Source organism: Heliconius melpomene, chromosome 10 (assembly GCF_056956725.1).
Source record: "Heliconius melpomene rosina isolate 202511_hmr_F chromosome 10, ASM5695672v1, whole genome shotgun sequence".
Classification (NCBI taxonomy): Eukaryota; Metazoa; Arthropoda; class Insecta; order Lepidoptera; family Nymphalidae; genus Heliconius; species Heliconius melpomene.
The window spans coordinates 12,999,138-13,024,887 of NC_140398.1; the positions used below are offsets into that span (position 1 = coordinate 12,999,138).

Here is a 25,750-nt window from a genome sequence, read left to right on the forward strand (position 1 = left end):
ATAAACGAAGAATTATTAATGCAATAGACGAGAGTGAAAATTACGACTATATCCGTATATATAAGTCCTGTGTAGGAGAATTATTACTTTTCTATGATTTTGGTGAACATTCACATTAGTGCAAAGCTTATAGGTTATTAGCTTACAAGTCGCGGACTCTAGATTTATTGTAATATATCGAAAAAAAGTGATTTTTAAATAAGTTTTATTTTTCTATATTTTAATTTATATTTAATTGGCAAGCACGTTCACGAGTTTCTATATGTTTTATTGATATTAGAATAATACACATATCCGTCAAAGTCATAATAATAAAAAATAAAAAAGAACATCGTTCATTTTATAAGAAATTAAGATAAATTAAATTTGATAAAAATTGAAAAACATTAAGTGTAAAATATAATAAACAAACTATTTGAAATAACTTATTTTCTGTAATTTAAAGAGAATTTTACATTTTTCATTTTATATTTAAGCAATGTCAGTATTGCCCAGAGGATTTGAGTGTTTCAGACCGTCCCCTAGGTACGGTTGCGTGCAAGGCGAGTACAGCATATATCACAAGAGGCCCAAATGTGGACAACCTCGACCACAGCCGTTTCAACGGGAATGCGCTTGTTACTGTGGATATCCCAGTAACGCCCCACGTGAAAGGTATTTTTTCCAAATTACATAGATTAAAATGCTTATCCATTTCGATTTAGAAGTAATAATTTTATTAATTCAATCTCTTATTGCAGGCCTTGTTGTTATGATTATCCTTGCAAAGCTGACTGCTTCAACCACGGTGCCGCTACTCGTCCCAGTGGCAGATACGCGAGGACAGTCTGGTATCCTGGCGAGAGCTGCCAGGCGGTACCACCCTGTCAAGCTTTCACCTGTCCTAATCCACCCTATCATCCTTGTTGTGTTCATACAGTTAATAAAATTGTGTAAAGTAATAACATGACTCTAATGAGAATCATGAAACGTTTCTATATAATATGTTGTTTTGCATGTTATTATAAAAATTATTGGCAATTTACTCTGTTAGCAAACGGTACTTCAATAAATGCCTCTAATCGGTTAAATATTTTTGTTTGATTGATGCCTTGTTGTAACAAGGTCCTATTCATATAAATATTAGTGTGAATGGACCGTTCAAATAGTCTTATTTTAAGCACAATTACAAAAGTATCGATATCTATCTATAAGCTATAATTTTTTTAGTGAACATCGTTTGCTCGACTTGAATTGTCGATTATATCACTGTTGTAGTTGTAAACTAAATAGTCTAATAGTTATACATTTGGTTCACGTAGCTTATCTCAATACATATATTTTTCATATACATCACGTATAAACAAAAGTACATTAAAAATAACACATCGAAAGACCTCCTTGCAACTAAATATCCATTTAAACCCGAACTTCTCTTATTCCTTTACATAATAAAATTATTTATCAAAAGCCTTACAAATACACGCTGTGGACATTTAATTATAAATAATACTTAATATGTGTTATACAATAATCTTATAAGTATTATAGATTCAATTTGATCATACATATAATTTGATTTACAATAAAAACAATATTAATATATATGAAGGTATCATCTGGCAGCTGATTTCTCGCCTACGCTTGGACTGGAGTGGTAGCTCTGGGCAGTTGTTTTAGTGCGCTTTTTGAGATCAGTTGGCTCTACCTTTGGCTAAGATCACCTGTGTATCTTGTTCATCATCAAAATAAACACATTGTCAGTTCAAATTGTTTTCAACGCAAAGCTTCGCGAATGTTGGGCTCAAGATGTTCAATTGTTTTTTACTCTTAATATTGGGTTACATAGGAGGTAAGATTTTTTTTATTAAATGCACGCATTACAATATTTTTATTATTACTTAATTTAAAAAAAAAAGTACACCCCACCCAACACACATTTTCAAATAACACAAGTATGTAAAAAGCGCGAATTGTGATGTATTTTTTAACTAAATATACCTTGCTTGCTAAACCTTAAATTTTCAAAATTATGTAATACCTTTTCTGAGATAACATTTTTTTTTTTTTTTGTATATACTGAAAATAAAAAAAAATATCGAAATCATATCGATAATATTAGATATTATATATTATCATCATAATATTAGATATTATCGATATGATTTCGATATTTTTTTTTATTTTCAGTATATATAAATTAAAAAAAATGTTATCTCAGAAAATATATTAAATAATTTTGAAAATTTAAGGTTTACAGATATTTCCATCTCGCTCATGGAAGAGTAAGAGAGCATTTTGTTTAAATTTTTATATCAAAACATGCTTATTCATGTTTTTTATATTACAATAACTTCCGGGCTTTTTTTTATTTAAGACATATAGATAATGAATACACCTTTCCTCCCACCTATGTTACACAGTATTTGCATTTGCTATATAAGGCTGTCTCATATCATTCTATGCACTTTTATTATATCATTTTCTTTTATTACACTTAACAATAATGGTCATACTGTACAAGAAAATTTCATAAGCTTTCAATTCTGAACGCATCAAATTTATTCGAATTTCAAATTTATTCTTATAGTAGCACTTTGATTACTTCATTGTCCAACGAACAGCTTTTTTTTATAAATTAAATGATCATTTTAATATTAAACGCTCTACCTAATGATATCATATTGCGCATCGCTTATATTAGCTTTACAATTTAAATTAATATTAGTCATAAGCATAGCAGTACCTACTAGAAGTGAGGTAATATATTTAATATGTTATAGAGTAGTTTATAAAAAAATCGGTTAAGTGCGAGTCGGACTCGCCTACAGGGAGTTCCATACCAATTTCTGTATTCCAGGTCAACGGAAGGTACAACTTTTAAATTTCTTTTGCGTTTGCAATAAATAATTTTATGTCTATCTATCTTTCTCCTAAAAGTTCAATAATAATAATAAAAGATAACTTAATTTATTTATACTTTATCGTACAGGACAATTATACAAAAGCTGACAATAAATGTAAAATCATATAGAAATAGAACAAAAGATATTCATAATATTTTGTACATTTCCGACGTGCGTCCATCTTTATGCACAAATAACGAAAAGAAAAGCTATGATGTTATCTTTTGTCATCTAAAAGTACTTTTCATGAATGAATCAAGAATAAAATATTACCTACCTACCAGAGGGAACCTAGGACACTTCAATCTCCATATTCCGCTGAAGTGTGGGGGCATTACGTGTTGTGTGGCGGAACTCACCGCGCTTTGCCTCGGCACCAGAGATGAGAAAGGCTATCATATGAAAATATATTTTGTAAATAAAAATATACTTCTTTTGTTAATAAATATAAACTTATATGTGGAACAATTCAGATTATACAGAACAGAAATGGATATTGAGCTTAATGAAACTTTTCATTTTTGGCAAATTCGTTTCGTAGAATTTTATAGGCACGTTAAAAGTTTAAATATACATATTATCCAGACTATGTATGTATGTATTATATCTATGTATTATATATAATTTTTATAACATAAATTTACATTCATGTCCTATACAGATCCATATAAAGCACATGCCTAGAAAATTGACCTAGACTTTTTATAGTGGACTAATTTTGAGTTCATTGAAAGAAGCTTGTTATTTATTATTGTAAAAATAGATTTCGCCATTACAAATGATCAAAAGAAGGAATGATGCAAAGCTAATAATATAATTTTATTTGTTTTAGGCAGCTCAGGATCGCGGCACGACCAACAAAGCAGGTCAGTAGATGCCTAATAAAGATCTACAGATATATCACACTAAAATACCTACACCCTACAATCGAAGTGATTTCGAAAATAGCTTTGCCTGCGTCATTGCATACCATAAAACAATTCGTGCAAGGAGCTTAAATACATAACATTGTGATGATAGATTTGCAAATTGTTTTGTTTTCAAATAACAGCGTATGGCTGTGAACGCGACGGTGGTGTATTCAATTCCCACTCGGGGGACGAGTTGTTTTCATTTCCTTGCTCTGGTTACAACCACGGCTTTGAGTTTCGTTCGTAGTTCGAGAAACTACTTATATCGAAAATATCTTGAACACCAATAACGCAATATCTCGGGATATGGGTGGATAATGGACTACGGATTGTCTTAATAAGTAGGTGGTTCAACTGCCTATCCTGCTATAATATGCGGAAATACAGCATGAACCGAAAAATAAATAAACAGCATATTATAGTTTAGTAAAATATATACGAAGACTACTATAATTTATTGAAAATTCAAAATAACTGTGCAAATAATTTCTGTTTTCAGAAAACATTTTTTTCCAGAAGAGTTATTTAATCAGGAAAGAAAACAATATTTTATAAATAACGTATACTATACAAATGATTACGACGATCATAGCAGCGGGATCGCCCGGTTACGCCCGCCGACGCACATTTTGCACACAGCCAAGGCGTCCTCCCCGAATGACGAAAAGATCGCGATCAGAGTCCACCAACCAAGAGAAGACCCAAAACTTTTCTATCAATCTAAAGCATATCTTGAAGAAATTAATGGCCAAAATATTAATAACGAAGTAGCATCTGTTTATCCTGGCAGAGAGGTTATCAGAGCTGATGAGAAGTATCGAATACCCAAACATTTATTGAGAAGTAGATCCGATAATAAACAGTTTAATTCATGTATGTTTACTGTAAATTTTCAGATGAAATTTATACTTCAAAATGTAGTACCTACCTACAATTTAGGAAACGAATTATATTATATTTTTTCATTTTTTTATCATTTCAGTATCAAAAATATGCATACAATGCCCTTCTGACAAAACTCTTATAGCAAAGAAAGGTATGGATAGAGTTTTTTTACAATATCCTATATTAAAAACATGCTCAGGCCGGAGAGCTCCTGGAAATGTTGGCTTTGCTCACATGTACGGACCGAAATTTGGAACTTTACTTCCCTATGGAACCCACATTATACTTGGCCGAATTACAGACAACAATAACGTGAGTTTACTTATATATATATATACTTATCTATATATATAAAATCGAAAGGTCACTCACTCACTCATCACGAAATCTCTGAAACTACATGTGCTAGGAATCTCAATTTTTGCATAGGAGTTACTTATAGGACGTAGGTGCTCGCTAAGACGGGAATTTGCAATATTTGACTTCTAAGGGGTTGTTTTTGGGGTTGAAAGTTTGTATGAAACTTCGTTACTACAAATGTTAGGAGTATCAAATTTTGCATGGTCGTCACTTATAGGACGTAAGTACTCATGGAGACAGAAATTAATAATAACGTAGTTCATGCAGGCGAAGCCGCGAGTGGACCGCTAGTACATACATATTTTTTTGTTGATATATTTTTTAAGACAATCATATTTACGTTTCAGACTCTCCAACACTGCAAAACACAGGTGCACGTTATCATTCAATCTTGCCCAACGCCTAAATATTTAATATCGCAATGTGACGATAGTAAAATTTGCAAATTCACATGCCGTGATGATTCGTTACAACTACAGGGCGAGTCAACGTTAGTTTGCAGCGAGGACCTGACTTGGGAAGGACATCTTCCCTTATGCAGAGGTGAACAATATATACTATCGATTAAGTTTTGTTACCCTTTGGTCGATTACTTTTTCATACCCAGTAATTTATGAGGAGTAATTAATTATCTATAAATCATTATTTAATTTTAATTGCAGCTCGTAAGTGGTGTAAGCCAATACCTCCTCCTGACTATGGTCAAATCAGTTGTAGAGGGACAACGTCTGGGTATACAGCGGGGTTGGCTGAGGGATCACGATGCAGAATTCGCTGCCCCATAGGGTCTCGATGGTATCCAAAACCTGTTACTGTCTGTCGACGAGGGAACTGGACAAATTCATTGAAATGCATCCCCAAAAATGATTATTAGATAAATATTTAAGTTTCCGAGAGTTAACTAAGACTTTAATACTATTAAAACAAACATATAACCGCCAACGACAATATATTATAGGTATTTATCAATTTTACTTAATAAGTGACATTGGAATGCTAAATGAAAAAAAGTTTAAAAAATAGTTACAAAATACTTAAGTATATCACAATACATATATTGAATTTAGTATTAGTTTTTGTATTAGTAAATAAAATTTATTTTATAAGGTTTTCTAACAATGCATTTTAAAGGCAACTGTATTTATACTTAATAGATACACTTATATCCGATTTCTTTTATTTATAAAGTATACCTACTTTGAATGAATTTCGCCCGCTTAAATTACTGAATTATTTACTTAACACACTGAATAACGTTCGCGTTTTAATATATGATATTATTATTTATGTAAACATTGCTCTGGAATCACTTAAAAAACTACATCAAAATCCGTTGCATAGTTTTCAAGCAAGCAATCTAAGCATACATAGAGACAGACAGCGGAAAGCTACTTTGTTTTATCTATGATGGAATGACGGTGACAGTTATGTGAAACTTTTATATTTTTAACGTAGCGCCATCTATTGAATCCATACAGACATCGCCATCTGTTTAGAATCGTTTGAAGTTAACAGATAATCCAAAATGACTGTTATATATTACTGTCAATAATAAGCAAATAATAATTTGTAATAAAATAATAATATTGCAATTATAAATCGAGATATTCAATTTTTCAAGTTGGAACAAACTGCACATAGTGTGCAAATTTGAATAAAATCGGTTCAGTAGTTTAGGAGTCCATCGAGGACTTACAACGTGACACGTAATTTATATACAATAGATGTAACTTATGAGACATCGCGAAAACCACAATTTAAATCTATTCCAAGAGGCTGTACAAATTATGACGTAGATTTTAATTTTAATTAATAAATACTCTTGAATTGCAATAAATTTCTCCTCTCCTCGCAAAAAATTAAAGATTTATTCAATCTTCGGAAATCGTCACTATCTATTCTCCTCCGGTCCCGTTGTTTTATATAATTGACAAAAATCTTTATTTATTCATTTATATTTTTTTATTAGTAAAACAAACAGAATATAAAATTCACAAACATTACAAATTTAAAAAATTACACACTATCCAATTATATTATTTAGAACCCATCAGTGCTGCTTATTCCAGTTTAATATAATCAAAGATGTATTTAATATTTGATTTATAAGTAATTTAATAAATTTAATATTGTTTTTAAATATTTATTTTACCTCTTATATTTCAAGTGTATCAGAAAATATATTTCTTATTATTGTAATAAGCCACAATGTGTGCTAAAACTAAAATAAAATGTAATGTGTAAATTATTTAGTATAATTTTAGCATGAGGGATTATATATTCCTCAAAATTCTATCGATATGGCAACATATTTATCGCGCCAAGTACCAACTGCCGTTTAAAATTAGAAACAGAAATTGACAGTTGCGGCCGTTACTTGTTTTGAGATTGGTTTTTGTTTAGTTTTGTAGGCAACGTAGAAAATGAAAATTTAGACATAATTATTCTTTTTGAATAAAATATACTTACGTTTATAATTTTATAAGTAACAATGGGAAGTAATTCAAGTAAGTCAAGCGCCGAGACAGCTGTAGTCACGCAAAAAAACGACTCCGACAAGGACATAAGCTCTAATTCTGATCCTCGATCTCCAACGCCTGAAATAACTCGAACTCCGCTACAGGTACGTACGTAATAATATGCTCCACAAATAATTTGATTCATATATTGATTTTAAAAAGTAAAATATGATAGTGTCCTTTGTGCAAGTATTTGCATATTTATTACTTTTTTAATAGATTACTAGATGTTTTAATGAAAACTTATGAAAATAAAAGTACCTTAATTTTATCTTAGCGTAATAGAATTATTAGTAGTTTTCTTTTTAATTTCAGGTCAAAAATGGCGCTAAACACAATATTACTAAAAACGTCGATTTGCGAAAGAAATTTGAAAGCGAAAAAGCAGACGGAAAGCTTATACGCAATAACCCCATTTTATCTGCTGTTATAAAAAATCATTTACAGTCATATGATCCACGTTCACCTACTCAGGATTTTGAAAGAACACCTATTATAGTATCGAAAATTGATGAAGATAAGGACAGTAAAAAATTGTTAAGAATTAACACAGACAATAATAACTGTGCCAGTCCTTGTTTAAGTAATGATATAGTGGATAATAATTGTGATGAGTCATTTGATATAAATGAAATAAGCCCGGATTTAGTGGTACCTAAAAATTTGTGTAATGGCTTTTATGATTTAACTTTAAATGACACTTTAAAAGATAATGAAGAACCATTAGGTTCATCAACCGCTTCTAATGAAATTATTGAAAATGATATTTCTGAAGTATGTGAAAAACAACAGTTTCTTGAAACTAATTTTGATTATGTAGAAAGTGAACTTGACAAATTTGAAGACAGTGAAGATAATACTGACCAACAAATAGACGAAATAAATCAAATTAAAGAGACATTGGACTATGATATAAAAAATGTCCCTGTATATAAGATCCTTAATGAAGATCCCCGATCTCCTTCTACAGGAATAGAGAGAACTCCTATTGTAGTATCTAAAGTTGAAGATGTCAGTGATGAAAATGTTGAACAAATGTCTGATGATTCATTAATTAAAATATTGCAAACAAATATTGATCTAGATGAGGTGCATGATAAAAATTCAGATGGTATTCTTATTTATGAAGACGAAGTAAATGCACACCATGACACACCAAAAAAACCTAGATCAGAAAGCAATAGTGGTTCCAGGACACCATTGTCTTGTATGAAAAATAAAACAGATTCTGGACATGGAAGATCCAAATCAACTAATACAAAATATGACACAAAAAATCAAAAGGCATCAAGACCACAGAAAAGAGTATCGCACATTCCTAGACTGAAATCATTAACACAGCAATCTAAGTTTGTTTCCTCTGAAAGTAGTCTGTCATTAAGAAATATTTCTAAGGGAGTTAGTGGAGATTGTGAAAATACTCCACCACATTCCCATCGTGACAGATGGGACAAAGATACTAGTATTGTACTTTAAAAAAGTTATGGTATTATTATATCATTAGAAGAAGCAGTGCAAGTATGCAAATAAATAGAAATTGTTGGTTTTGGTGCACATTTTTTGAAAATGGACAATGATTAAGCTATTGTTTATAAATCTCATGACATTCAACATTCATTTGTAATTTTATTACTAATAAAGATCTTTGAATTTATTTTCTTATTACATTCATTACATACCTAGTTTTAAGCTATACAAACAATTTTACTCTTGAATAATATGGAAAATATACATATAAATTTCAATTATCACACAAGAAAAAATGCTTTCTGTAAAAAATCTTGTCTTCATAGCAAATGGAGTGTAGACGGTAATTTAAATATACTGATGTCTTCAAGAGAATCAAACTGACAATCATCGCGATTACATAGCATCAAATGTCAGCTTCACGTCGTATCCTGCAAGTAGCAGAGTAGGCAGAGGTGGCATATTAATAAGAGCTTAAGACTTAAGACACTGCCCTTCACTTTCCGCCGAATTCTGGTAGTAATGAATTTATTTAATTTCCTCGAGTGAGAATCGAACCCACAACTTTACAGTTTCAAGTTTGTCGCCCTGCACCAAGCTGACCTAATATGTAGCATATGAGGCCAGTATACATTATCTGAATATTGATAACTTCCTCAATTATATGAAACAAAAAAAAATATTCTACAATACAAATATGCCATCGTCATTTTTATAGTGAGGTCGATGCACCACATACAATGTGATATTTTAAGTTAATGAGCTTACAAAGACGGCGCTATTTTAAGCATCATTACTGAAATGAATCTCCAAAGCAGAAATATTCAAGTCAATATGTTTACTGCCATTAAAATTATGGTGGTCGTTGGTAGGAAATTACAGTAACCGACTAGCACAGAGGAAATATTTAATAATATTGTGAATATCTTTCAGTACTATAGAATAAATTGGTAATAGATTTTTATTATTTACATTATAAATTTTGATTGAGATTTTTTATAACGCAATTAAAATTAAACAAATACACTTTATAGGAAATATTAATTTACCATATGATAAAAAATCATGAGATTTAGGTGAAATAATAAACCTAAATAGTATTGGTACTTATCAATACACAACTAAACAAATTTTCTAAGGAAAAAAGGAAAATAAAATATTTCTTTTTCTACAATATTTATTGCACACAGAAGTTAATAATTTCTAGTCAACATCAATAAACATTATAGTTGAAGCATTAATACAGCATGAAATAAAGCAAGTAATCACAATTTTGTATTTTATTCATGGAATGGTATAAGAAATAATAAGAAAACCATGACAGAATATTTATAGCATTAAATATATAATATCAAGTAGCTAAAATATGCAACCTTCTTGTCTTACTAGCAGCTATTTCTTTAAAGTCCTCGTAGACCTATAAATATAACAGAACATAAGATAACATGTAGAATAATAAATTGCTTTAAAAATCTAGATACGTTGGAAGTTAGTCATTGCTTAATATACAATATTATTAAATAAATGGTATGATAACACAAATTAATTTAGCATTTTTAAGTACAGCTTCTTGATATAAAATGTTGGAAAGTATTGGGGATACACATATTTTTAGTAATCATTAATAAAAATCTAAATAAAAATTATTGTGGTTTATAATCTATATTTAGTTTAATGTATAATTAATGGTCTGTTGTATCTAATTCTAAAACGACTATTTATCTATTTAATATCAAATCATAATATATTTAAAGGTTTCAGTTTAATAAACACACTTTATATACTGTATTATATTAGACATAAACAAATTTTAATAAAATTATCCTAGAGTATAAGTATAGTACACAAATAATATTGAGATTAGATACATTTGATATACAAATTAATAGATATATAATTATACTACAGTCAAAATAGAATTGCAAGAGATAAAAATGTTTTTTTAGTTTTACCTTAATTTCTAAATCATACAAACTAACACATTATAAATCAGTTTTCAATTTTAAAAATATGCTTGACTTTAGTTTCGATCTTAATAGTTAAATAAATAAGAAGTGTCATTTACATTGCAAAGTTGTCTGACAAAATTGTTTTTTGTGATTTCATTATTTAACGATATTATTAATATTTTAAACATTATAACCTAATGTTACAAATAGACTTCATTAAATTTGTATAGCCATATATTTGAAAATGTAGGAGTCATTGGTTTATTTAAATTACAATTATTTTTCAAATCAATATTTTGACTGCAACACATTTATTTGCTTAACTTAATTTGGCACAATATATTTTATTTTCTTATAGATATAATAACTTGTAATATAAATATTAAAATTGTTGGTCAGTTTTAAATTTGTGTGGATTCTAAAGATCATGGTACATATTTGAAACTTCATGAATCATATAGTAGATACAGCAATGCCTTTTTTTCTTTTTCAAAGTAAACAGCAGTATCCAATAATTTATTCGATATTTTTGCATAATTAAGTGGTTATTTTAATTTCTAATTCTTAAAGCTATGCAATAATATCTTGGTTATAGTCCAATAATATTTGTTTAAAAGTTACAGGAGTTATAAAGAAAACATTTATTTTCCAAACATTGATATAGAAATTAATATATTACTAAAAATGAACAAGGAATGTAAAACAAGTAACTATTTTATATATTTATAGAATAAAATGCAGTAAAATGTTCTGCCAATATCCAAATTTCAGGTGTGAACGTCCATAAAGAAACAAATTATATGAGTATTATCAATATATATATAATATAAATATTAAACGTTAATACGAGTATATAGGATACTCATATTAACGTTTAATATTTCAAGTATCAATGAGAGTAAAAAATCCGGTTAAGTGCGAGACGGACTCTCCCACGGAGGCTTTCGTACCTCTTTTGGGAAGTACAACTTATAAATGTTGACAAACTTAAGTTTGCGGTATACGCTCATTTTGCATGAGATGAGCTAAATATATTAGTAATGATTTTTTTTAATATGAAATACCTATAAATTTTCATTTCACCGTCGCGTTTACAGTAGGATGCTTGTGTTGCTGCGCAACGACGGCCTTAGTTAGTTAGTCAGTAGCTTAAATATTAATATTTAGTCTACGTAACGTTGAACGTTTCTACGAAAATTCACATTAACTAAGTCCAAAGTGTTTTTTGCAATTTAAGTAGCGTAAGTTCGCCTCGTTTTGTGTTGTTAAAACAGAGGAATTAAAAATAATTTATTTATGCCTAAATATAGGAATTGAACCTACAATTGGTTGTTTTCTTACTCGTTTCTTTCGATAAATAAACTAGTGTAAGTATACATATTAGATAGTTGTAATTTTAACGAAACAATAATTTTGCATACTACGATTTATTCATATTTAGAAGACATTGTTAAAATATGGTTCATTTTGACATCTTATTTGGGGTAATACCAAGAGAAATGAGTAAATCATCTAATTATAAAAATATGATAAAGTTGAAAAGTTTGTTTGGTTGAACACACTTATCTCAAAAATTTCTTGGTAGAATTGAAATAATCTTTTTTATATATTTGCGTGCACTTCCAGTCAGTTACCTTGGGCCCTTAGAGTGTGTCATGTGTACCTATACAGTATAAGCAACCCTTAGACATGACCGTGGAAGCGAAGCCTCAGCTATACGCTACTTAATAATAAACATACATTAATAAAATAAATTTTGTTTACATTATGATTACCTTTTTTTTAACGTTTCTCATATTTTTTTCCCAACAGTAACTACTACTACACTGCTTCAAGCTATATCCCTTATGGGGAACTATATTACACATTTTTTTTCTAATTCTTATAAGGACAATAATTAGTAAGTATAAATATATTATTAATAAGATAAGAATATACATAAAATACAGAAATAAAATATTTAAGAGCTATGTTTAAATATCAGGAGGGTATATTGATGAATATAGATAGGTAAATGGCAGTGCTGTGTACAATTGGTATTTATGTAAATGCGATTTATTTTATTGCAAAAAAGACGAAAAAAACTTAATATCCTATTTTTCATATTAATTGTTTATTGGTTTTAATTTTACTTAATATATACTCTAAAATATTAATTAAAGAAATCTGCATTTTGACTTTGAAAGCTTTTTGTTTAATTTAAAATATCAGAAATAAATCAATCACAATAAAATGTCGGTACTTGTAATGAGACAATTTAATATTGAGAATGAAAATTTGGGAATCATTTGCATCAACTATTTAATGTTTTTATTCATATTTTAGAATATATATAATAATATATTAAGTATATTGATTGACAAATACAACTAAAGCATATTGAATAGATAATAAAGACTATCAATTACTTTAAATAGAACTAATTTGATTTCTTTTCTTAATTTTATGTAATGTCACATTTCTATAGGCATAGGTTCAATAAAAGCGGAGAATTATGAAATTTCTTAAAAAAAATGTAACGAAAATATAAAATAATTAACCATATCAAGAAAAAAACAGGAACATACAGATATTGGTAAAGATTGCTCAAAGCAATTATTATTTAGGTAAGGCATACACTATTTTTGTACTATATAATACTTTGTATAGATTTAATATTGGGGCTTAACAAAGCTATAGGTATTCTATATTATCTAATACAAAAAACACTACTAATATCATATATATTTTTAAATTAATTTAAAATCATTGAACCTGGAATGGTCTTCTTCCTGGCATTAATACCGGCTATTATCAGGGCCTGCCTTCTTACTCAACCTACTCCACTTTGCACGGTCTTTTGTGTCTTCGGTGGTTAGACCATTGGCTCTCATGTCCTGCATCACGACCTCCAACCAGCGCTTCTTTGGGCTTCCGGGAGGTCGCGCTCCAGGAACTGATATAGCAAGGCACTTGCATCCGACATAGTTCTTAGGCCGGAGCGTAACATGGCCAAACCATCTCACGCTCTCGGAGCTTATCCGCTACGTCACGAACCCCAAGACTACCTCGAATGAATGTGTTGCGTATGCGGTCAGACCGCCTGAACCGCCGATCCTGGCTGAAATCCATACTGAGACTCAGAGATAGTACACTCTTAGCGGAACCTGAGGTCGATCTTGCGCTAGGAGAGCTTCATGGTATGACTCATAAGCTTAATGCTCCTATACCTACCACAATCTTGAACACTGCCCCTTCCCTTGTAAATAGGGGTAATGAAGCTAAGCCGTTACTGGTGCGGAATCTCTCCAGTGTTCAAGATATGGTTAAAAAGGTCAGTAAGCATGAGCACACCAAGAGACTCCAACGATTTCCACGCTTCGATCGGAATGTCGTCAGGTCCCATCGCTTTTCCGTTCTTCATGCGTCGAAGGCAATTACGTGTTCCGTCAGGGTTACTGGGGCAATAAGTCCGACGTTAGGCGGTGGGTCGTGATGAAGACTGCATGGGTATTCAGCAACTCCTGGAAGTAGCTTCTCCACCTCTACTTCACAGAGGCATGATTACAGAGCAGCGTGCCCTGGGAATCTCTGACGCAAAAACATTTTGCGATATCTTGCGTCGCTTTCTCCCGGGAACGTGCCGGGAATGAGCTTCTGCCTGTCCACAGTTTCAAGTTTATCATACAATGGTGACAAACTCTGACTGCGGGCTCTGGCTACAGCTCTTTTACTGGCACGTTTAGCTACTGTGTACTCCAGTCTGTCTTTGGATTTCTGCCACTTCTTAAAGGCAGCTTTCTTTTCACGAGTCACCTCCTGCACCTCGTCATTCCACCACCATGTCTCCTTGTCAATGACACGTGCTCCCCTAGAAATGCCAAGAACTCGCCTGCCCGCCACAATGATTGCTGATTGAGGCCGATTGCCCCAGCATTCTGAGCAGTCTCGGTGGTAGTCGAAAGATTATGACTTTTCACCTCTGCCAGGAAGTCGGTCTGCATCGGCTCATTCTGCAACCACCACTTGATCCGAGGGCTACGTTTCTCGGCTACTTTCTTTATAGGAGTGACGTTAAAGTCCATGACAAGAAGACGATGTTGGGCCGTTAGGCTTTCGCCTGGAATAACCGCCCTGCCTATATGACACCGTCTGGTTAATAAGTAGACTGTCTGGCCAGATCAGACGCAATACTGGTTCTCAGAATATTTCCTCCCTCTACATTGCGAAGACCGTGCCCAAAACCCCCGTGAACACGTTCATACGGCTCAGCAGCCTTACCAACGTTAACCGTTCAAGTACCCCCCAAATAAGACCACTTCGTTAGACGGTACAGCAAGTAGAACCCCTTCATACTGCTCTCAAAATGTCTCCTTTTCGGCCGCGCTACATCCCGCCTGGGGAGCATAGGTACTGATTAAGTTTGTGGTAACGCCCTCAATCAGTATCCTTAACTGCATCAAGCGGTCGGAGCGACGGTCAACCTCAAGGAGCCCTTTCTAAAGCTCTTCAGAAAGCACTACCGCCACACCGTTTCTACCTGAAGGTGACCCAGTGTATCCATCCATCCATCAGCCTTTCAACTGTTGGACATAGGCCTCCCGTAATTCTCGCCACTCCGTCCGGTCCTGCGCCCTTTGAATCCAGCGGATTCCCGCTGTCTTTTTAAGGTCGTCGGTCCACCTGGTTGGAGGGCGGCCTGTGCTCCTTTTGCCGAGACATGGTCGCCATTCGAGGACCTTCCTTCCCCATCGGTTGTCGGCCCTCCTGACAATATGGCCTGCCCACTGCCACTTCAGCTTGCAAATTTTGAGAGCTATGTCGGTAACCCGCGTTCGTCTACGGATTTCATCATTACGAATTTTGTCGCATAGAGAAATACCAAGCATAGCCCTCTCCATCGCTCGCTGAGCCACTTTGAGCCTGTGGATAAGGCTTGCAGTGAAGGACCACGTCTAAGCGCCATATGTTAACACTGGCAACACACACTGGTTGAAAGTTTTTGTCTTCAGGCACTGAGGGATACTAGACGAGAAGATATTTTGTCGTTTCCCAAACCCAGTGTATATAAGCCGGTAACCCTGTCCGATGTTACGGGACTTATTGCACTTCTAGCGAGTTTCCTGGAGGAAAGCACACTGGACCAGACATCTCATGAGTACACCCACGAGTTCCCTGCTTAGTTTTCTTTTTAATTTTACGTCAAAAATGGCGTAAAAAACACAATATTACTAAAAACACAATATTACTAAAAACGTTGATTTGCGAAAGAAATTTGAAAGCGAAAAAGCAGACGGAAAGTTTATACGCAATAACCAAATTTTATCTGCTGTTATAAAAAATGATTTACAGTCATATGATCCACGTTCACCTACTCAGGATTTTGAAAGAAAATTCCTTGTTAAAATAATGATATAGCCACTATATCACTATTTAAACAAGGACTGGCACAGTTATTATTGTCTGTGTTAATTCTTAACAATTTTTTGCTGTCCTTATCTTCATCAATTTTCGATACTATAATAGGTGTTCTTTCAAAATCCTGAGTAGGTGAACGTGGATCATATGACTGTAAATGATTTTTTATAACAGCAGATAAAATGGGGTTATTGCGTATAAGCTTTCCGTCTGCTTTTTCGCTTTCAAATTTCTAATAATTGTGATGATTTATTTCATTTATATCAATCATTAGGTTCATCAACTGCTTCTAATGAAATTATTGAAAAGGATATTACTGAAATATGTGAAAAACAACAGTTTCGTGAAACTAATTTTGATTATGTAGAAAGTGAACTTGACATATTTGAAGACAGTGAAGATAACACTGACCAACAAATAGACGAAATAAATCAAATTAAAGAGACATTGGACTATGATATAAAAAATGTCAGTGTATATAAGATCCTTAATGAAGATCTTATTTATGAAGACAAAATGCACACCATGACACACCAAAAAAACCTAGATCAGAAAGCACCAGTGGTTCCAGGACACCATTGCCTTGTATGAAAAATAAAACAGATTCTGGACATGGAAGATCCAAATCAACTAACACAAAATATGACACAAAAAATCAAAAGGCATCAAGACCACAGAAAAGAGTATCGCACATTCCTAGACTGAAATCTTTAATGCAGCAATCTAAGTTTATTTCCTCTGAAAGTAGCCTGTCATTAAAAAATATTTCTAAGGGAGTTAGTGGAGATTGTGAAAATACTCCACCACATTCCCATCATGACAGATGGGACGAAGATACTAGTATTGTACTTTAAAAATGTTATGGTATTATTATATCATTAGAAGAAGCAGTGGGAATTCCTATGGTATGCAAATAAATATAAATTGTTGGTTTTGGTGTACATTCTTTGAAAATGGACAATGATTAAGCTATTGTTTATAAATCTCATTATGACATTCAACATTTATTTGTAATTTTATTACTAATAAAGATCTTTGAATTTATTTTCTTATTACATTCATTACATACCTAGTTTTAAGCAATACAAACAATTTAATATTACTCTTGAATAAATTGGAAAATATATTAAACTTGGAATGGTAATATAACATAAATACATTTTACTATAAAATATATAAACAAATGTTAAAAAAAAATTTATGTAAGGAAATTGTCTTTGAAATTATAACAGAAACTATTTAAACTAAAGATTTAACAAACCTTTAGGTGTTTAATTTTATTACTTATTTACCTGTTCTTTAGATGTAATGTTAAAAAAAAACATTAAGTAGTTAAAAAAATCATTGTGTATAACCCAATTTTGTTAGAACCAATCAAGTTTGTTAAAACACAGTGTTCATGCTTCATTCTTGTGAGTTGTTTGCCTCTGAAATAGGATTAGTAGAAATGTTAGTGCACAATCAAAAGTAAAACAAACAAAATATATACAAATATTATTATTTAATAGATATAATAAATTCAAAGTTCAATATTTTTGATTTAATGAAGTTCCCTTAGCTGTTAGTGCAAATAATGCTTTGAACAACAAAAAATATTTTTTTTGTATTTATTATTTCCTGTAGAGAATATAGTCATTCCAATCTCCACTTCTGTTGATTGATGTAACTCAATGCATCACTCTGTCTTGCCATAATGGAAGAATAAATAAATAAAATGTATTTAATTCACAAACATCACATTTACAGTGGGGTTGGCATCACATTGCCCATGGCCTCAATCTATATACATTGCTGTCATAGTTTACTTAGTAACGATTACAAACTGTGTTATTGTAATTATACTTGTTTGTATGTTTATAAGGTAGAAGGTGTCCTCTACAGTTTCATAAATGTATCACTCACATAAGAACATGCAAAAAACGTGTAATATAAAATTACTTTGTTATTGATATGATTAATAGTAATTATATTTTTATATAAACATGTTGGCTAAAATATTGATTTATTGAATATAAATTACTTCATATTTAGGTTAATACCGATACACTTAAATATTCATGCAAATATAAAACATTTATAAAATACTTACCAGCTTCCTTAGTATTTAAGTTCTGTGAAATAAAATCTCTTAGTTCAGAGTAAGCTTTATCCAAGTTATCATTGACAATTATGATGTGGAAGTTTCCAGGCTCCTGTCCTGTAAGTGGAAATAAATAGCAAACATCAATTCTAAATTGTATTTAAAGCATCCATACACATTTTAGTATTATCTTTTACAATAAAAATAAATTAAACATGTCACAATCATTCTTTAAAATGGGTATTGAACCCACAACTATCATGTTTACAATCAGATTGTGCCACAATGGCAGAATAAATAGACAGAAAAAAAAGGAAAAAATATAACATCCACAAATATTTATGAATTAATATTATTTAAGTTGTTCAGGATCAAATCCATTATCCACTTTTTAGATGATAATGTCATTTAATAAGTAGATTGTAGTTGCCAAGATTTATCTTATATGGCTTCATAGCATTATTTTACAATAATATGTAATACCCCTAGTATTAGACGTTATTTTTTATATACACTTCATTACTAAAATGAAAAAACTATTTTGCAAAAAAAAAAAAACATATCACCATGCTTTGTTGACCAAAGCAGGTGAATTGATATTTATACCATTTATACACAATGTTCCATTGTGCCACAATGGCACATTATCAAACTCTAAATATAATACTGAGTGCATTGACTACACATAATTATTGCTAAAAAAATTAAGCAATGAATACTGAATGTGAATATTGTACTATTGTGTACAATGGATTACTTACTCAGGGGAAATAAATATTTAATATTTTCACTTTCTCACTCTTATAAGGTAAAACAACATTAAATGCACCACTCAAAATGCATTGCATCAAGAAATTGGAAAAATATGGGAAGTGGTGAGTCTTAATATAAGGTTCCTTCTGCCACTAAAAACAATAAAAAATATACCATATTCTATTTCTCGGCATGCAACATCTAGTCTCTTTTTTAAAGCATCCTCTTGTTCAGTATTACGTGTCCTCAAACGTCTTTCCAATTCTTCAATAGATGGTGGCATTATGAATACTAAAAGTGGCTCCAAATCTGTATGTTTAATTTGCTTCACACCCTCAATATCAATATCAAGGGTGCAAATTTTACCAGTGCGACGAACATCTTCAACTGCCCTTTTACTGTTAAATTTATTTATATAAAAGTAACATAAGTATAAAAATTACTTTACTTAATAATAATCTCATCTTGAAAAAGGTGAAAGTTGAAGTTAACTTAATAATAGCTAAAATGTAAATATGTCATATCAGAAAAGAAGAGCGTGAGTATGCATTTAGCGTAAACAAACTAACTATAAACACTTATCGTACCAAAAAAGCATAATAATAAATTGGCGCACTGCCAAAATTTTACACATTGAGCACATGGTCAATAAACTAAATCAACAAGATTCCATACCTAGTCCCATAGATATTTCCACTGAATGTCGCACTTTCTATGAATTCGCCTTTCTCAATAGCAGCTTTCATATTGTCTTTTGAAGTAAAATGGTAATGAACACCATCTTTTTCACCAGGTCGCGGGCTTCTCGTTGTATGTGATATACTAAATCCAAATTTGTCAGGAAATTCCTTCAGTAAACGCTTCAATAATGTACTTTTGCCCGATCCTGAAGGGCCGCATAAAACTAGCGGGCGAGGCCCTTTTTGTACCATTGTAGCTAAATCTAAAAAATATAGTTTATATTATTAGATATGCCGAAAACAGGTTAAGATTAAGTATTACAATATATTTCTTACATTTAAGGAAGTACGTGGTTAAATAGTGCTGTAGCACAGAATGATTAATAATTTATTTATTAAAAAAATATATTACGTATTTATTGTCACTTCAATATTTAATAAATTATTTAAAATACGAACGCAAAATTAAACGCGTACAATTTCGCGCAACCCAATTATTACCACAGAACACATTTACTCATTACTATTATTACAGATACCAAAATCGAATAAATCGTGGTCAAATATATCAAATTCGTAAAACAATATTTTAGTTTATGTTATGACAAGCAAATTAATTTAAAATAATTAATAAATTCATATATTTCAGTTACGTTAATTGATTAAGCACAATAAGAATATTTTTGATGTATATTATAATAATAAGTATTAATATTTTGCACGGTTTATCACAAAAATTACGTTATCTGTAATTACGTTATTGTCTGGTCATATTACAGCTGATAAACGGGAAGTATCAACTGAGAGCTTTCCAACAATGAATAATATCAAATTATATAAAATGCTTATACTACACAAATTTTAACATACAAAAATATTTAATTATTTTATAAATTACTGATATTGGTTATTTCAATATTTACATTATACCGGGGCAAAAGAAAGGCATTAGGAGTACGAAAAGACAATTATGTTATTTCCGGTTTTTATGCAGCGACCAATTACAAGTTTTACTTTGCCCCTCTACGTTTTGGAGGATTAAATTTTAGCCGTTATTTTGGAGCCGATCAAGCTTGCATCAAGTTCACAATTTACAGAGGAAAACGGTGATCAACATTGCTTGGAAGTTTCACAAACTATCTGTTTAGCGGAGGCTAATCCCAGTCTCTTGGTTTATTGTGACTGCTTGAGCCTCGTAAAAGCAATTTAAAAATGGAGATTCACGAAAGGAGACATATTACAAGGACGGTATGCTACGATTTTGATTTATATTTTGTTTGATTTAGTACTTTCATATTTTGGTCAATAATCATTATTATTTCAATAAATATTAATTGCAGCATCAAGATCAAGAAAATAAATATGCTGCTAAGAAAATTAACGTCATTCCTACCAAGCGACAAGGACTTGCAGTCCGTGGTGCTCTAGGAGACATAAATTCCAACGTACATCCTCAGCGCGAATTGAACACGGGTAAAATAGCCATTGCTGCTGCTGATTTCGAGAAGAAAGTTAGCACTAATCGCGGAAATGTGCGCAGGTAATTTTTTTTTTCTACCTACAATATATTTATAATTAACTAATTTTACTTGAACGTCGGGAAATTTCATATTATTATGCCACGTATTAATGGACATTTTATTTTTATATTGTTTTTAAGACATTGTGATTTGTGTGTTTCAATACAAATATTTAAAATATTGAGGATCCTTGCAAAATCTCATTAATTTTTTATGATTGCATTATAATCTTTATATTATTATTGTATGAGTATTAATTGTAATTACAGTAATTACAATCATGTGCAGTCAAAAGTGGATACAGGTTTGGCCACAAAGCCTATTGTGCAGCCATCAGTACGGCCACCACTTAGGAGAGAAGAAAGCACCAGGGGCCTTGCAACAAGGGCTGCAGTAAGGGTATTTGATTTGACTACATATATTTTTTAAATATTTTTTTTAGTTTTACACTGTATGGAGTAGACAGGAAATCTAGTCTTATAATACTCTGTTTTCCATACTATCAAGACATTGTGAGTTGAGTAAAGAAGTGATTTATACCTGTTGTGGGAATCAAATCCAACAACTGTTGTGCTTTGATTCCCATCAAACACTTTGCTGCTGTGTTTTCCTGTACCTCATATTTTTATACTGCATTGTATTAATCTTCCTTTTCACTACAATCTGACACTTATTTAAGCCTCAAAAACTGATTTTTTTTTCAATTTGAAGTATAAGCTTGAATATAAATATAAAGTCAAAACAACAATTTCTCAAATTATTTAGACTTATGTTATTTGTTTAGGCTGTTATTAAAGATGCTCCAAACAAACAAATTGAAATTAAAGAATCAATAAATGTGATATTGCAAGCGAAGAAAGCTACACAGGATACTAAAAAAATAACAAAACTCCCTACTTTAAAAGAGACAAAGGAAAAGAGAACCTTGAAACCCATTTTAAAGGAATCAACAGAGTCACTGGGCAAGCTTAATTTGGCTGACAATATAAAAAATGGAAAACATGAAAAAAATTATATTAATATTCTTTCACCGCCAAAACTGCCAGAAGACATAGAAGATATTGATGCTAGTGATAATAAAAACCCATTACTTATGCCGATGTACATTAAAGATATTTATAAGTATTTAAAAGAGTTAGAAGAAAAGTATCCTATTGAACGTGATCATTTACGGAAACAGGTAAGTGTTATTACTACTGGTGGTTGTGAGGGGTAGAAGAAGTAAATGGAGAGGTATAACAGTATAATCTTTCTGTCTTGCCAAAAGACCTAGGCTAGTCTAGTTCCATCATAAATTAAATTCAAGAAAATTTAAGGTTATAGGCAGTATTTAAATCATTTCAAATTTGGTGTTTGTAGAGATTGGGCATTTTTGAAGGACCCCTTATTGTATACTTATTTTGGTAAATGATCTTTTGATCATTATTATTCATAGGACATTGTCGCATAGCGGCACAGAAGTGATGATAAATGTAAAGACTACTGGGTCTATCTACACTGCTTTATATAGTATATTGCTTGAGGCTACTATACTAGTATATTTAAAGTAATTTGAATTATTTTTTAAAGATATATTTTTATCTCCATATGAAATCCCATAAGTAAAACGAAGAATTTTGCTTAAGTATCAAAACATTTTTTTTAATGTATTACTGTGAGTTATTTGGTTATCATCGCAACCATTTAGCTTACCACTTTGGGCATCATAATATTCGCTAGCAAATATTAATAAATGATTTCCTTACTTTCTTTTTAGACTGTAATAACTGGTAAAATGAGAGCAACTCTGTTAGACTGGCTGGTTGAAGTACAAAAACAATTCTCTTTGTTGTTGGAGACCTTCCACTTGACTGTGGGAATAATTGATAGATACTTGCAGGTATATTTTATATGTATAATATAGTATTTAAAATCTTTCGCTTTGCTATCATTTCCATGCTCTCGAAATTGATGGAGAGTATTATCGATGGCCAGATCTTGGTTTACTTGGAGGACCATATTATATCAGCATATTAGGCCTCAATGTTTCGAGTGATTGGCTAGTATCGCGTGCGCTTCACTTCTGTGAGGTTTAGTAGAAACTTGTTTCCACACGCCACGTAACTGGAATGGCCTAAGTGTGGCAGCAAGTCGATATGAAATAAGTACCTTAAAAAAGCGCTTCTATCTCCATCGGCCTTTAAGGCCGGTAACGCACCTTTAGCTCCTCTGGTCTTGCACGGGGTCGTTGGCGGCGGTGATCACTTACCATCAGGTGACCTGAACGCTTGTTTGCCTTTTCCTTAAAATACTATGTGTACAAAAAATGGACAAATAAAACACTTTCTAGCTTTTATTGAAAGATTAATTCATATATTACAGGTAGTGCCAACCATACAAAGGAACGAACTGCAATTAGTGGGTGTAACAGCCATGTTTATAGCCAGCAAGTACGAGGAGATCTATGCACCTGATTTGGGTGACTTCATATATGTGACAGACAATGCATATTCCAAGTCTGAAGTGATACAGTGTGAGATAGAGATCATGTCGAAGCTTGGGTTCTGTTTTTCTCGGCCTATACCTTTGAGCTTTTTAAGGAGGTATATGAATATATTCTGTTTTATATGCTGTATTTTGTTTATCGCGTTTATATTTATTTACGATTATATTTCGATGTCTTCGTTCTGGTGTCGAAGCAAAGCGCGGCGTTGAGTTCCGCCACTCAACACGCAATGCCACCAGAATTCGGCGGAAAGTGGGGAATGCAGTGTCTTATCACGAGGTTCCCTCTGCCTACCCTGCTGTGCGGGATACAGCGTGAAACTGATTTAATATAATTTTAATTTACTCAACTACGATTTTAAACCAATTTTACTCGGTTGTCTCCACACATGTTTGAAATAACTGCAAATATATTTTTTGTTACAGATTTGTAAAGGCAGCACATGGGACCTCCAAGAATCATCATTTAGCTAAATACTTTGTTGATCTAAGTCTCATAGAATACTCCATGGCGCACTACAGGCCTTCGGAACTCGCTGCAGCCGCCATTTGTCTGTCCTTACATCTGCTATCTAACAAGAAGTTGTCAGATGTGTGGACACCCACACTGTCCTACTATTCAGGGTATAATTTAGAACATATTGAACCAATTATTAGGAAAATAGCCAAAATAGTAGCAAATGTTGATAATTCTAAGTACAAAGCAGTTTATAATAAATATTTAGATGCCACTTTAGCCAAAGTTTCGAGCTTGCCGCAGCTAAAAGGTGAGACGATTCACGAATTAGCTGGCATATCATGAAGTAGTATTAATCTGATAATTCCATGTAATATGATTATTAAAAATAAATAGGATTTTAAATCTTGACAGTTTCATGTGTTCAATGAAATGTATGTATGTATGAACTTTTTTTGTTGCTTTTACTAGTGTGCTTGTTTTATTGCATCAGATAAGCAGATTTTTAATGTAAGGTTTCTTTTAGGTACCTGTTATTTAATTAGATTTAATTTTTAGACATAGTTGTATGACGGAGATATTTGGAAGTTATTGACTTTTTACTTATACGTGTATTGTAATTGTCTTTTCGCGTCTTTTATACTGTTAAACTCTTTTTTGTGTAGCCATTTTGACTTGAGCGCGTTTTATTTGTTAAAAATATGCGGTATACTGGTCGATTTCTTCTTTAAACATTATTTGAGAATAATTTATTTATATTTTTATGAAATCAAATAATATATTTCATATTTTAAATCTCGGTATACATAACATATCTTCTAAAGTTGTTTAACAATTTGAACGTATTGTCTTTTGTACCAAAAACTTACAGTATTTTCAAAGAGAATTATAAAGAATAACAATATTCTACTATGAAAATATTATGACAACGTTATGGACCTTGACTGACTTGGATAAATACTTGACTGACTTCCAAGTAGGTAAAATAAATCGAGTTTCGAATTTGTATTTCGATAGATATTTTAATAATTTGATATTGTGATTAGATTTATTATTCTGTAATAATTTGTTGATAATAAAAAGTTTTGTAATAAAATTATTTCATTACCCCTACCTTTTGTTTTCATTTACCTTTTGTTTTCTTTCAATAGTTTCTATGTTGATAAATGTACATTCAATAAAATATATTATTTTAGTCTAGAAAAATGTGTCGCTAGGCACAAGTGCCATTTCGAAATTCAGTAGTAAAACAATTGACTAAAATTGTAACTATTTGCAAGTTTTGCAACACTTGGACCTAACACCACAGTATTGTAAATAACTAAATATTTAAAAAAAACATTTGTTTTTCAGTATACGATACAAATAGAAAAAACGAAAGACATTTTTTTGAGACATGACAA

General features: G+C 31.6%; 5 protein-coding genes and 1 pseudogene across 8 annotated transcripts; 5 read left to right on the top strand and 1 right to left on the bottom strand.

Annotated features, from left to right (window-relative positions):
• Positions 1-478: 478 nt before the first annotated feature.
• LOC146535750 (uncharacterized) lies at positions 479-936 on the top strand. Its single transcript, XM_085190910.1, has 2 exons — positions 479-654; positions 741-936. Exons 1-2 carry the CDS (start codon positions 479-481, stop codon positions 934-936), a joined length of 372 nt encoding a protein of 123 aa, XP_085047036.1.
• Positions 937-1,615: 679 nt separating this feature from the next.
• On the top strand, positions 1,616-6,209 carry LOC146535751 (uncharacterized). The gene is made up of 6 exons (XM_085191313.1): positions 1,616-1,831; positions 3,718-3,751; positions 4,296-4,669; positions 4,779-4,993; positions 5,389-5,584; positions 5,704-6,209. The coding sequence occupies exons 1-6, from the start codon at positions 1,789-1,791 to the stop codon at positions 5,913-5,915; spliced, it is 1,074 nt and encodes a 357-aa protein (XP_085047439.1). The 5' UTR covers positions 1,616-1,788; the 3' UTR covers positions 5,916-6,209.
• Positions 6,210-6,359: 150 nt separating this feature from the next.
• Positions 6,360-9,214, top strand: msb1l (protein). Its single transcript, XM_085191312.1, has 2 exons — positions 6,360-7,664; positions 7,876-9,214. The coding sequence occupies exons 1-2, from the start codon at positions 7,533-7,535 to the stop codon at positions 9,034-9,036; spliced, it is 1,293 nt and encodes a 430-aa protein (XP_085047438.1). The 5' UTR covers positions 6,360-7,532; the 3' UTR covers positions 9,037-9,214.
• A 972-nt stretch (positions 9,215-10,186) lies between these two features.
• Positions 10,187-20,408, bottom strand: LOC146535753 (guanylate kinase). Of its 3 annotated transcripts, none has more exons than XR_014878307.1 (6): positions 20,223-20,408; positions 19,882-20,149; positions 19,381-19,604; positions 18,463-18,570; positions 17,666-17,800; positions 10,187-10,444 (listed from the first exon to the last, which is right to left on the bottom strand). XR_014878307.1 is itself a non-coding variant. In XM_085190952.1 (5 exons), the coding sequence occupies exons 2-5, from the start codon at positions 20,136-20,138 to the stop codon at positions 10,428-10,430; spliced, it is 606 nt and encodes a 201-aa protein (XP_085047078.1). In that variant the 5' UTR covers positions 20,139-20,149; positions 20,223-20,408; the 3' UTR covers positions 10,187-10,427. The 3 variants fall into 3 exon arrangements, 1 of the variants encoding a protein (XP_085047078.1); XR_014878308.1 differs by having other exon boundaries at positions 20,299-20,382; XM_085190952.1 differs by lacking the exon at positions 17,666-17,800.
• On the top strand, positions 16,191-17,463 carry LOC146535754 (uncharacterized; annotated as a pseudogene).
• A 495-nt stretch (positions 20,409-20,903) lies between the features above and the next one.
• On the top strand, positions 20,904-25,460 carry LOC146535755 (G2/mitotic-specific cyclin-B-like). Of its 2 annotated transcripts, none has more exons than XM_085191315.1 (7): positions 20,904-21,134; positions 21,227-21,426; positions 21,676-21,799; positions 22,191-22,586; positions 23,163-23,285; positions 23,768-23,988; positions 24,317-25,460. In XM_085191315.1, the coding sequence occupies exons 1-7, from the start codon at positions 21,099-21,101 to the stop codon at positions 24,690-24,692; spliced, it is 1,476 nt and encodes a 491-aa protein (XP_085047441.1). In that variant the 5' UTR covers positions 20,904-21,098; the 3' UTR covers positions 24,693-25,460. The 2 variants fall into 2 exon arrangements, with proteins under 2 accessions (XP_085047441.1, XP_085047440.1); XM_085191314.1 differs by having other exon boundaries at positions 20,905-21,134; positions 21,676-21,805.
• Positions 25,461-25,750: the final 290 nt, after the last annotated feature.